This window comes from Rhynchophorus ferrugineus, unplaced genomic scaffold, assembly GCF_030347505.1.
Source record: "Rhynchophorus ferrugineus isolate W39M unplaced genomic scaffold, kcgeb_rfMv2 rfM10, whole genome shotgun sequence".
In the NCBI taxonomy this organism is placed as follows: domain Eukaryota; kingdom Metazoa; phylum Arthropoda; class Insecta; order Coleoptera; family Curculionidae; genus Rhynchophorus; species Rhynchophorus ferrugineus.
Genome location: NW_027472589.1, coordinates 15,260,565 through 15,275,334, shown reverse-complemented (window position 1 = coordinate 15,275,334; position 14,770 = coordinate 15,260,565). Strand labels below are relative to the sequence as shown.

The 14,770-nt window shown below is 31.1% G+C and overlaps 2 protein-coding genes across 2 annotated transcripts in view; one reads left to right on the top strand and one right to left on the bottom strand.

The window, feature by feature from the left end:
• The window catches only part of Chd64 (transgelin calponin-3), a 41,971-nt gene extending 34,657 nt beyond the window's left edge, over positions 1-7,314 (top strand). The window contains exons 2-4 of the mRNA XM_076416666.1: positions 5,084-5,220; positions 5,806-6,010; positions 6,601-7,314. Coding sequence (XP_076272781.1) covers positions 5,084-5,220; positions 5,806-6,010; positions 6,601-6,771 — 513 coding nt within the window. The 3' untranslated portion in view covers positions 6,772-7,314. The remainder of the gene's footprint in view (positions 1-5,083; positions 5,221-5,805; positions 6,011-6,600) is intronic.
• Positions 1-14,770, bottom strand: part of LOC143204166 (uncharacterized) — a 243,729-nt gene that overhangs the window by 75,825 nt on the left and 153,134 nt on the right. The window lies entirely within an intron of this gene.

The following is a 14,770-nucleotide window of genomic DNA, read 5'->3' as shown; positions in this document are numbered from 1 at the left end:
TTGCGCAACACAATCCATTGGCTTCGTTTTTGTATTTTAATGCCTTACAGTGTGAGCAAACCAAGTTCATAGAACCAATAACAACACATTGGTAGTTACTGTAGTCAATTGACACATCGTAACTGAAAGCAGCTGGATTCAAACTTGCGCGATTATTAGTTGAATGTCGCGCTCGCGCTTCACGCGAATCAAATATAAATTATTTTTTCACTAATCACGAACTAAACAAACACTAACTAACTAAACACTCTGCACAAAACACGATATACGAATTTGTTTCGTGTATCACTTGACAATTCATCTGTCATCTGTCAAAAGTCATCTGTAACAGACAACTTTTTTTTTTAAATTTGATATGACTTGAACTCAAATCCTTTTAAGCCGTACAAATTGTTTTATTTATTTAAAATTTGAATTAAATTTTAAACAAATAAAAAATTTTAAATAAATAAAACAATTCGTACGGATTAAAAGGATTTGAGTTCAAGTCATATCAAATTTAAAAAAAAAAGTTGTCTGTTACAGATGACTTTTGACAGATGACAGATGAATTGTCAACTGATACACGAAACAAATTCAAACAAAAAGGGCTATTTTTAGGGTTTTTCCAGCAATAATTCTAATTTTTCTCGCCGTAAAAACCATCCCTGAACTTCAACGAACATTTTAAAAAAAGATTTGGCCAAATTGGTCCAGGCGTTGTTGAGTTATGCGCTTAGGAACATATTTTGCGATTCATTTTTATATATAAGATTACTGATTTCGATATATATAATATTACTCATTATGTTAAGTATAACATATACAAATATGAGCATTTTTCATTCTTACCTTTACTATAATGTGCAAGCCAGTTCTGTTTTCACATTATTTAACGTAAATATTCCTTTATTTCATAGCAATCTACAAAATTAATTAATTCATTATATTTGTTAGTATACCATAGTATATATCACTTGAACAGCATTAATATATATATATATATATATATATATATATATATATATAAATTAACTAAAATTAAAATATGAAAGAAAGTATCAACGAAATTACAAAGAAATTGATAATTAATTTAATTTTCTAACTAGTTATCTAGTAACACTGTTTGGTAAGGTATGTTACATTTGTATTTGTCAATGTTTTCTAGTGGTTATTAAAATATATGGTGTATTAGCATATATATTTAATTATAATATATAAGTAATGGGTACTGACACTGTTTCAGACAATATTTTACATGTTTGGAATGTACAAAATACGTAGATGCTACTAGATGAAAAATCAAATACAAAGGAAATACAAGAATAATATACGAATATACATAGTTAAATATATCGATGGTGTTATTTCGATACTGAAATACACCATATTTGATATTAACTGAATTATTTTAATTAATTGTTTTGTTTCTTCCGTTTTCATTAATGGTTTCAAGACTCCATTTACTAGTTGTTTTTATCAACATCTGAGCTATGAATATTCGAGTCAGATTGGAATAAATCATTTAAAAACATATTTCCAAAAAAATTGTGCGTAATGCTTTTTGATGCACAACATTGTTAGTTGTGTTTTCTGGAGCGGAAATAAATAATATTGATGCTTGTCTGTATTTTGAACGAGTAAATTTACAATGAAGTATAAACTGGACTGTGCACTAAGAAATTAATAACTTTATACATATTTTGATCCATTTATGCCGGCTTATACAGCTGTTAAACGACATTTGTCAAACTATCTAAAAGCTTAAATAAATAGACGTTAAGTTTTCTTAAATTCTCCAATTTCCCGTAAGAATCTTCTACAAAGTATTAAAAAACTTGAATGAACTACATAATACAGATTGTAATGAACGGTTTTTCAAACAGAAACAATATCGTTGCCGTACATTTACTTCTTACGCGAGATACAGGGTTGTCACAACATCGAAAACGTCATACATAACCAAACTAAATTGAAATGTTATCCATTTTAAGTGCGCATGCGCACAACTAACCAATCAAGTACTACGACTTGTTCTTATCCCCGTAGTTTATGGTTTTAGGAAATAAAAAATGGGCGGTAGTGGGTTTTGGTTTCGATTTCGATAACCTCGAAGGCTGGACATCGACGGCTACCGCACGTGCAGAAACCGCACGATGTGATCGCGAATTTAATTGTGAAAAATGGTCGTTTTATCGGTCGCTATGCGAATATTTAATTGAATCGAACCGTGACTCATCCCGTATGAAGTCGTTATTGAACATTACATCAGCAACTATAAATTCTTCTTTCGGTCAGCCGGCTTCTCCTTGCGATATAAATTAGCGATGTTTGGAGTCGAATTAACGTATGTCGGAGACGTGTACGGTTTCTGATATGGATCGTTGTTTTTTTTTAAAAGCATTTTCGTCAGTTGATTATGAAAACGTTTAATTTATTTTTTGTTTGTTCGCACAAGTTAGCTTTATAGATTAGGTAGAGTATTAATAAGTTAAGTATTCTATTCTAGAAATGTCTATTTTTACTCATTCAAAACTTATAGAATATGCTCTTCAGAAGAGTATTCAAAATTTAAATTATTTATAAATTATACTTTAACCGCGTTTTTCTTGAATTTGGATTTTTCGAGACGGTTAACATGATGTTCCATATGATCGTTATTCTATCGCACAAAGTAAAATTAGGGATACTAGAAAGAACAAGGAATTGTTTGACAATTCTGAATTTTTCAAAAATAGCAAAGATCCGAATTTTGATATGACTTTACTCACTCGAACAACTATATATATATAAGGCTTGAGAATATGAAAAAATATCCCGTTAGGTGTTTAATTAAATTAACGTATAAACGAAATATTTCAATAACAGTTTTACTACCTTAGCGGCCTCAATAATAATTTTTTTGTGCTTTTATGTTGTTTTCGAAAACCACTCAATGAATTTAAATGAAATTTTGACCATTTAGTTCACATATTTTCCAAGTTCACCTATTTTGTACGTGAACTTAAAATCTGTTCAAAGTTATTTTGTACATACGAAATTTGTGCCATCAAAATGTCGCAATGTTGCCGCATCAACTCTGAGTTTTAGTTCAGTTTGGCTTTGACATACAACAAAATTCTAATCTAAATAAAATAATTGAACAAAAATGTTATCAAATATAATTTATTTGAATATTATACTATATCTAAAAACTACAGTTAATTATACAGCCACAATAATTTATAGGTTAGAGTTTAGAGGTTACTTATCACTATTGCTTTCAAGAATTTTGCATACGTCTGATAACCGGGCGACTTTGACAAGTTCATTCGTTTACGCGTTCGAACTAATCAGACAGCATTATGTCTCTTTTTAACTGGAATAAAATAAGAAGGAAATTATCGTCTGATTATAAACAAATTTACAAATTGCGGCTGGTAATACATTAAACATCTTGATGACGTATGTATAATGGTGTGATGGAGTTTGATTGATTGGTGAAAAAGCGAAGTTTAACAACTTAACCTAACTATTAAATTCGATAGTTTTAATATTCCCATAAACTGCATTTTTGATGTTTTGCGACGGTTTTTGTTGTTTTATTTGAAAAAATGCTGCTGCCGATGGACTTCGCACTCAAGCACTTTTAGGAACTTATGGTTATGCTGCCCCTTCATATCTTAATTGTCGGTTTTGATTTTACTGTTTTAAAAGTGACAATTTTGATGTCAACGACAAAAACCAGGTTGGGTGACCAAAAAAGTTAGGAGAAAATGAACTGTAAGCTTTATCTAACAAAATCTAGCTCAAACTCTCCAAGAACATAGTGCCATAGTAATAGCTACCACGCAAATTGACTGAAAATGTCATTTGCAAAAAAGAAGAGTTTTCTGTAACCTTATGTGTAACACATAATTATTCATCAATATTAAAAATCCACCAGTGAATGAGTGGTTCTATATGTTAAGTTACAACGTCGTCAATGTGATAAAACCAGTATGAATTATGCTGGTGCATGTCAGAAGTGACGGGGTAACCTCTTGCGTGTTGATGATGTTTTGTTTCCTTTTTTCTGATTGTACACTTTCTGATTCATTTGTAAAAATCCTAACAAATCAACAATAACAATTACTAGTAAAAAAAGCAAATGAGCATATGACAGAGTAGTACAAAGTACTGCTTGTTACAACGCTTATTGTCGTCGAATGACGTATCAACGCAATATTAAACATTATTGTATTATATTATTATGTATTTGTATTAAAACAGTTTATTAGGAATCACAGTTATAATAAGATATAATAATTAACAGGATATTATCACAATCTGATGCAATTATTTATAATTATATATAATTTAATTTGGTATATATTAATTTATCAATTGTATCAATGGATGATATAATTATAGTGCCTAAACTAAAATAAGTGTTTTCAATATTTTATAATTTCTTCAATATCTCTTAAAATCGATATTTGTTGATAATTCTTAATGAATTTAATAAAACGGTCATATATCAACTAATTGGTCGTATAATTTCACCATTTAGGGGTATTATTATCACCGGGATATATACTATATATTTTCAACCTTTTTCTTCAATCTTTTATAGTTCAGCGTTTATTTATCTTGATAAAAATAGTTTTGTCCAAAAATTGTCCTCCATCACAGCATATCACAAAAAAGTTATTTAGTTATTAGTTAGTTATTAAAGTGTATTTTATCGCTATTAATTTCTTAACTATAAAATATTATCTGTAGGAAGCATAATTCAAAGAAAAGTATTACCCACACAAAATATATGATATAATCGCCAAAAACGCTCTAATCAATCAAAAAAGCTTGAAAATGAAGAAGATGAATAGTAAACGAAAACATTATGAGATCTTTGAGATGATTATTGAAAGAAAAATAGCCGTTATACAAGAATAAATGTGACAAAGTTCGACTGTTACTTGTTCATATTGCTGCTACATATTCTAAATGCAATTATGTTCTGTTTCCATTTTTATTAAGATTTCCAGTAATTTTCACACTAAATGAAGCTTACTGAATGAAACTGATTACTCAACTAATTATGTTGCTTCAAGACATATTCAATATGTTGTTTCTTTCTTTTTAGGTAAACGCTAAATACAATGAAGAATTGGCCACAGAATGTTTGGTGTGGATCAACCAAGTTACAGGCGGTAGTGTCAACACGGCTGGCGACATGGATAACTTCTACGAGGTGCTCAAGGACGGTACCCTCCTGTGTCAGTGAGTATCACCATTGTTTTCCCCATCTCGAGTAATTTTTTCATACGGACATAAAATTCACCAATATCGGATATTAACGCCAAAATGTACTGATATCCGTTGAAAAAAAAAAACACGAATTATCTGAATCTGAACCATGCGGCATGACATCATCCGCGATCTATCGACTTATTTGAGAATATGACTCATTTAACCGTAAAAAATCGTCAGTGGAATGCTGTTCAAGTTGTTAAGCAGCAGCTGCGCGGTTGATTTTTACTTCTGTGGCGCAGGTCAACCCGAGGGTTTCTTCGGAAAACCGTTTATTTCGGTTTAAATTACCTCGTCCAAATTTTAAATCAAATAAATTTTTTAACGAATTTGAGAAATTAGTTACAATAACGAAGAGAAACGAACGAATATCATTAGGCGATTAATAACTCATTAATAAAATCGACAAGCCCATGATATTAAAAAAAACATTTATAACGTCTATAATTAATTGTACGGGCGTTTATTTTATCATATTATCACAGATGGCTGTGTGTCGCATTCGCCATTTAGTAATCGCGCATTCACCATTTACTTATCGATTAATTTTTTTAGATTGGTAAACTCGATCCAAAGCGGCATCGTCAAGAAAGTCAACAACAGCAAGATGGCGTTCAAATGCATGGAGAATATCAACGCATTCTTGGAAGCGGCCAGACAACTTGGAGTACCTGCCCAGGAGACTTTCCAAACCGTTGATCTGTGGGAGAGGCAGAACCTCAACTCCGTCGTTATTTGCCTGCAAAGTTTGGGCAGAAAAGTTAGTCCCTAGATGGATTTTTTATTTACCGTTTCCTTTAACCTTTATGCCCCATCCCCCTTTTTTTATTCCAAAACTAATATTCGAAAATATTATAAAAAGTAGTACTAACCTGTAATACACTATGCATGAATTGGTTTGTTTTCTTTTGCATGTTTTTGTGATTGTTTTATCTCCATTATATATTTCGTATCTCGATATAGAGTAGAAAAATTCCACGAACATTAGGTGACTAGTAATTAATTAAAACTAATCTAGAGATAAAGAGTGATATGATACTAATTCGGAATTCTTATGATCAATTAACCCTATATGGCCTTACTTGAATTTATATAGTGTGGTTTATTAATTTTGTTATCAGTTTGGACTAATTTACTAGATAAAAATTTAATTGATTAGTTCAATAATATAAAGAAATTTCGTTTTATAATAATAAGAAAAAGACCACGAAGGTAGATAACTAACAATACATTATTTGTTATCTGCTCGACAACTGGAGATTGATAAAACTGATGTAACACCCAAAAATAGTTTATAATATACTTAAGCTTTTTTTAGTATCATTTGACCGCATATTTGTTACTTTTTAGGCCGGTAACTATGGTAAACCCAGCATAGGACCGAAAGAGGCTGAGAAAAACGAAAGAGTATTTTCCGAAGAAAAATTGAAAGCCGGCCAAACGATCATCGGCCTTCAAATGGGCTCTAACAAGGGCGCCAACCAGTCTGGCATTAACTTCGGAAACACCAGACACATGTAACTTGGACGCAAAAGACATGGACGCTACCATGGAGAGTGTATATTTGTATATACACTTTCAGTCTCAAATTTATTACTTTAAGGGTTTATATTTATATTAGAAAAAAGATAATTATAAGATAAAGGTCATTAGATAGTTCTATGTATATTTCAAACGAATTTTAAAACTCTCTAATGCTATAAGTTGATAAGTTACGAAAGGGTCAGTGTGTACCACTCGTACATTTGTTTAAATTATTTGATATCGTGCCTTCCAGTAGTGTTACTCGATATTTATATAAAAAAGGCTTCCAAGAGATATATTTGCATTCCAAAAGTATTCCAATTGTTTTCTATACTTCGTACTGTTCCATATATGCATTTATATTCGATTTATTGTGGGTGGAAAATATGTAATAAGAATATTTATTTTTTTTATATTTTTCAAAATTGTTTTTATATTGATTACATTGCGACTTAATTGAGAAAAACTGATTTATTTGTGTTGTATTGTATTTTTTTTAAATGGATAATTTAAAAAATATAGTAAATGTACTTTTTTGAATTGCAGCATTTTTATTTTTACAACTTCCCATCAGAATTAGAACTAGATATACATTAATAGAAATGTTTATCTTTAAGAAAGAATTTTATTTATTAATTTTTACCATACAAAGTAGTTCAAATTAGATTGCACGTAATTCCCTGCTACCCACTTTTATCCATGCTGGCAAGACAAGGGTCTTTCAAGGTTTTCTGTTTTTCGGATCAGAACAAAATCACACGAGCTCATGACTGGTGTATTGAAGACTGATTTAGCAATGATAGCATTGTTTTTTTTTCCAAAATTCACGAACAATCAACGAAATACAAAAGCCATGAATTAATTATTTTTCAAAAAAAGATTGTCGTTTTCATTTGATCGTAACTAACAAATGGTATTAAACCTATAGGGAGGAACTTATGATGGACTATGTAATTGAAATTGAAAAGGAAATTTCAGAAAAATAATTTGGAAATTATTTATTAGCATCGTAATAATTTTCCCATGAATTGTAAGGTATTTGTAATGATAAACGCAATATGTTTACATTAATATTTTTCTCAAAATCTTTCCCTCCTCGAACCTTTCCGCTTTTCCCCTCTAATAGTGTAAAAAATGGTTTCGCAATACATTATCTGATAAATTTTAATAACTTGTTATGAGTATATATGGTTATAGATCCTGGAATACTCCAAATATGGTGTGAAACATATTGATATAATCAAAAATAGTTTTTTGAATATATATATATATATATATATATATATATATATATATATATATATATATATATATATATATATAACAATTTTTATATTTCAACTTTATCAGTGATTAATAATTAGGTAATTAAGGTAAATATAATGTTAATAGGGTTTTGAATATGGTCTGGAGATTCCTGAAAATTACTTTCATATTCCTGCACGAATATTCCCTGAAATTACGGGTTTATTACATATCAAATATGCATATGTAGCTCTCTCCAGAGTTCTCAGCTAGTAGTAATAAAATTTTCACTGATGCGCAGGGTGAAGATGAAAATACGATGGGGAAGGGCCCATTAGTGTGTCTCAAGTGAGTGACAAGGGAAGAGAGAGGATGTTGAGTGTAGAGAACTGACAAACATGACATTTAAGAAATAACCATGGAGTTAAATCTAGAAACTTCAAAATAAATGTTTTTAGCATATCAGTGTTTTATAATAATAAATAAAATGTCATATTTTATTTAAAAAAATGACTTAGAACAAGTCTTAGGTGTGCAGATACGCTACCAAGGGATCAAGACATTCGTAATACGGAGTTTGTCGAAAAAAAAAACGAATGATTTCGATGCAAACATATTTAAAATTGGCCTGATATTATTGTATAAGAAAAACGAAGAAAAGTGCCGGCAGTAGAAAGGATCATTTGTCTAAAAATTTCTGATTCACGGATATATTGAACACTTTCAGGGCTATATAATAATAACTAGTATATAACACGTATTTCCATAATTTCACAAATATGAATGCGCTTATCCCCATCAAAATTTATATTTTGTCGGCTTGGTGGCGCACTGGTAAAGGCGATAGGACGGTCCTCCTACTGTTGCGATAGCCGCGGGTTCGAATCCTGCTGGGGCATGGTCGTAAATTTATGTTTGTAATTGTTTAATATTTGTGAATGTTCTAGGCAAGAGTGTAAAATCCCACAAGGAAAATGATCCCAGTCACGCCAGTAACCAGGCTGGATAAGACCGGATGTCTTCTGGGATGATTTCTAAAGTTGGTCACTCGCCAGTCGGTAGGCTTAATACTGAGGACCGTGGTTCGGAGGCTACGTTAAACTTTAGGTCCAGTCCAGATAAACCCATAGTTGGTAAAAGGAGATTGGACTGGAAATATATAAAAAAGAAAAAAAAAATTTTATATATAAATTATAAAATGCTTAAAGGGGAGTTTATTCTCCTCTTTTTCTTTGCTTTCAAAATAGGCTTCAACTGCGATAATTACCTCTTCACCTCTCAGTCAGAGTCTTTCCCCGCCGAAATTATTTAGTAGTCGGTAGTCGCTAGGAGCTAAATTTCGCCAATACCTGGATCATAAGCAACTCGAAGTACTATTCGTTCAACTTGAACATCCTTTTTCTTGACTCGTAACATGGAGTCTTTCAACAAATGTTATCTGACTAAAAGTATTACGTTTTTTTTTAATTAAACGCCTTAACACGTGTCGTTTGTAGGTTAGGTCTAAACCAGTGTTGGGAACAATCGACTGAAATCGACTATTGACTGTTCAGTAATTGACTACTCTTTACTATCGACTATTTCAGTCGCTATTTTTGGTTCGAGTGTTTTTATTACTCTTTACTATCGACTGTTTCAGTCGTTTACTTTTAGTTACTATTTTCGGTTCTACTAGTTCATTCGACTGATTTTTAACGTTCTGGCCTTCCGTCCTAGCCGCGACCTTGAAAGTAATGCGTCGAATTTATGCTTGTATAGATTTTACATATATGTGGTTTTATGTTTTTTTTTGTAGTTTGCTTGTGAGTTATTCACATATATAGTTATATATTGCAAATTAATATATCAGTATTTTGGAACGCTAGTTTTGAGGGCAAAAAATTAAATTGTAAATAATAAATAGTAAGATACTTTTGACTGGCAAAATAGGTAATACTTTGAACTGATGTAATAGGTAATACTTTTTGATAAACTTTCACGATTTTTGTCCAGGCCTCTTGTTTGTCGAAACTTTTTTCCTAAAATCTTGAAAACCAAAATTAGGTTCCAAAGGTTTCAGAAATTGCATAGATCCAAAAGATTTGAAGAATTTTTTACAGTAGCAGTTGTTAAATATCTTGAGATGAATAAAGTATATTAAATATTTGTAATAAATACATTTTCTGATAGGAAAACACTACTTTAATATTCAACAATTTATTTTGTGGGCTATTAAGAAGAGCACCACAGTTTTTATTTGATAACGAATGGACTATCTTAACAGAATATGTTCAACTTTTAAAGCCCCTTGAAATAATGATCACTGAGTTATCTGGTGAAAGATATCCCAACGATGTCTTTAATTATACGGTTAATAAGAGGACTGCAATATTCCATCAAATCCAGGATTTTAACAAGTGAATGGGGAAAAATGACAAAATTGTCTTTTAGATGTCATCAATAAAAGACTGGTAATTTTAGAAATGAATACGATATGCGGGAAATCCACATTTTTAGATCCTAGATTTAAAAAAGCAGGATTTGGTATTGCAAATAATGCTGAGGCGATACAAAAAGTTATCACAAAAGAGGTATCTTCCATTCTAACTTCAAAAAATACAAATATAGTTCCACAACTCGAAATTCAAGACAAAACTACTGACCAAGAATGTATTGACATCTGGAGATATTTTGATAAAAAATGGCTAGAACGAAAGTAATTACTCCAAGTACTGCAGCAACTTTACAGATTTAGCAGTATTTGGAAATTCCATTTATTGGGCGTTTAGAAAACCCACTGGATTTTTGGCAAACCCATAAAATAAAACTACCTGAATTATATCAGTTACACGTAAAATATTCCTCTATACCCGCAACATCTGTCCCCTGGGAACGAGTTTTTTCAAAATCTGGGCAAATAATTAAAGATCGAAGAAATCGCCTCACGGGAGAAAAGTTGAACATGATAATATTCACAGTAATTTAAAAATATTTCCGTTCAAAAATAAATAAAACTTTTATTTAAAAACGGTCTGGTAGTTATTGTACGATCATTTTTAGGTTCATAATGGATTCGATTTTTCAATGATTAGGTATACGTTTACATTTTATTTAGTAGTTATGGTTCTTGAAAATCTTTAGTTTTTAGGTTTTATTTAAGTTGTATTGTACTATTTATATTTATTATGCTACGTTATTTAAAAATAGCAATTAATATATTAAAACACGATAAACATTTGTGGTGTTATTATTCCATTCCTTTTTATACATCCACGGAACATTCAGTATAAAAGTAATCCTACTTCGTTTAAAATTATATTATTTATTACATGATAATAGAAATTAGTATGTTTTTTCCTTTTCTTCTTTAAAGTTATCACGGGAATGAATATATATATATACATCTCTGTCTCGCTTATACTACTATTGGAGAATATAAAGACATTTAAACTTAACTGCTCCAAGCATCTATCTCCGTCCTTTCCTATCTCACATTTTATACAGACAAGAATTCGTACATCTTCGTCTGACATCACGAATGGAAAAAAAACAGTCGAACCGTGCATTTGACTGAAAATAGTAATTACTATTTTCAGGCGCTATTTTTTTGACTATCGACTGTTTCGACTGTTTTCAGTCGATAGTTCCCAACGCTAGTCTAAACATCTCATAAAGTGTGCATCATCTATACGCCACGTCCACATTTGTTAAGAATTACTTGTTATAAAAAATTATAATAACAGCTAGATTACGAGTAAAGTAGTACATTAGTAAATTTGCCTACCAATGATAATGTTTATGACAATATTAAAGCTTTGGATGAATTCGGTCTTAAAAGTGACATTTATTGCTGGTTAATATGAATTTTTCATAAAATTTTCAGTTACTTGATAATATCGACATAATAGACCTGTAAATTAATGATTTGGCTGGGTGAAAAATGTACATGCAATATTCAGTAATTCATTTCGGGTGAAGCCTCTTTCTCATGTTGTTTCGACATCGCCCAACCATATTCTAGACCTTTTGTAAATACCAAACACGAAAATAATTTTAAAATATTTGTACTAATACAGAATAGTTAATATTTCCAGATTATATTGTTTGTCAGATCTCTGTTCTTAAGATATGGTGTTATATATCAAACAATATTAACACCATTTATTGAAGGTGTGTTCTTACTTATTTGTAGACTAAATATTATATCTGGAGAGAGATTTATATTAGGTGCGCTTGTACGATATTTTGATTAGCCATATATTTTGAGGAAAACTTTGTAAATGTAAACTGCTATGAACTTCGATAATTTTGATAATCCTCTGCGTAAAATAACAATTTAGTATTATTGAGACAATCAGTGTATACAAACACTAATCATGGAACGTTCAAAATTGCATTTTCGATAGTCAGAAGCATCAGAAGGCAGAAGGGTCGATAGGCAGTATTTGAACTACTTTAACTAAAAGGAATGACTTGTAACAAAAATGCGTAATTTAAATAGAAAGGCATATTTAGTATTCGTAATGCAATAACTTCTAACTGAATTTTTAATTAAAAATTCTTCTAACTAAAAATGTGATCTGTAATAGGTATTTGAATACGTATGAATGTATTTGAAGAAGATTAAAAAGAGTGGGAAGAAGTGGGGACTAGTTGAATGGTAATACAAAGCGAAACTGAGGATCTTTATTTATTAGTAAACAGACCCATCAGAAAACATCTCATTAAGACAGTTTGGCCAGATAGATAGATGAACGGATACAATATAGATATTTCAAAAAACATTTGCACTTAAATACATTTAGCGATCCTATTAATGCTTATAATTGTCTTATTAATTTTTTTTAAGTTAAACATACAATAATGAGAGAGATTAATATTAAAAAATCTCCTGGTTATGACTTAATTACTGGTAAAATTTTAAAAGAACTATCAGAAAAGGCTATAAAACTATTAACAAACATATTTAATGCTATGCTACGAATTAATAATTACTTCCCTAGTATCTGGAAAGTAGCTAAAATATTAATGATACTTAAACCAGGAAAAATACCAGAAGATGTGACCTCCTACCGACCTATAAGTTTATTACCAATAATCTCGAAAGTTTTCGAGAAATTATACATAAAAAAACTAAACTATATAATAGAAAAAAGAAAAATTATTCCAGAACATCAGTTTGGCTTTCGCAATAAGCATGGGACTATAAAACAAGTGCATAGACTTGTAAACCAAATAAACGCTGACCTAAATGCCAAAAGATATTGTTCGGCTGCTTTCCTAGACATATCTCAGGCTTTTGACAAAGTATGGCATACGGGCTTGCAGGTTAAACTAAAGAAACTTCTCCCTCATCCGGACTATCAGCTACTAAAATCGTATCTCACTGACAGACATTTTATTGTAAATCAAGACGATGAACATACCGAATTAAATCCCATATATTCAGGAGTTCCGCAAGGTAGTGTACTGGGTCCAGTACTGTATCTTCTGTATACGGCTGATCTGCCCACCACAAAAATAACTACTGTGGCAACATATGCAGACGATACAGCAATCTTAGCATCCCATGAAGATCCAGTCACAGCATCAATAAACCTACAAACCCACCTGGAGCAAATATAATTATGGTTGAAGACATGGCGCATTAAAGCCAATGAAACAAAATCCACGCATATAACGTTTACCCTGCGTAGAAGAACATGTCCAGAGCATGTTAAATATCTTGGTATGCACTTAGATCGACGCCTAACTTGGAAGAAGCACATACACTCTAAACGGAAACAACTTGGACTAAAATTATATCAAATGTATTGGCCCATCGGGCGCAAATCCAAGTTATCATTAGATAACAAGGTATTGCTGTATGAGTCTATACTCAAGCCCATTTGGTTATATGGAATCCAACTATGGGGTACCGCTAGCAAATCTAATATATCCATCATTCAACCGTTCCAAAATAAGGTGTTGCGTGCTATTGTTGATGCTCCGTACTATATTTCAAATAAAGTGATACAACGCGATATTCCTCTAGAACCTATAACGAGTGTAATCCAACGTGTTTGTGTGAAGTACTTCGAAACAGTGTCAGTGCATCCCAATGTACTCGCTAATCAGCTAAATATGCGACGTGATAGTGAAGTGCGTAGACTAAAACGTTTAACACCACCTGATCTGATTACTGGACATATGTAGAGTTTAGAATAAGCATTAGAATAAGACTAATTAATTAAGATAATATTTTATACAGAAGATTGCTTAATGAAGTGATTTTCTACATGCCATGTATATATAATATAAACAGAAGAAATACTTATTGCCAATAGGGCAGATTGTGGACTCACGAAGAGTAATAAAAAAAAAAAATTTTTCATAAGAAAAATGACGACCACTAATTACATTGATTTTCGAAGTTGGCAACACTGCACCTTGTTAATTGTCATTTTATTGTCAAAAAGCATCATAAGAAATGAGAGGCAAATAATGCAAAATCTTGCAATTTCTGCCTTAGAGGCAAATTACAAAATACAGAAATATTGCCTGGGAATAACAGGAATAGCAGTACCAGTAATAAAGATGATGATTTTCTTGCGAACAGGTGCAGATCAGTCACATACATAAAAAATGGAGTTCTAGTTAGTCTGCTTCTCAGATACTATCATCCATGAACTCCATCCGAATGTAAGAAATGTATTCATACAATATAACACGAGAGAAATGTTCTCTTTAGCAGGTTTTTGTGTTATTTCTATTTTGAATTTTAAATAAAAAT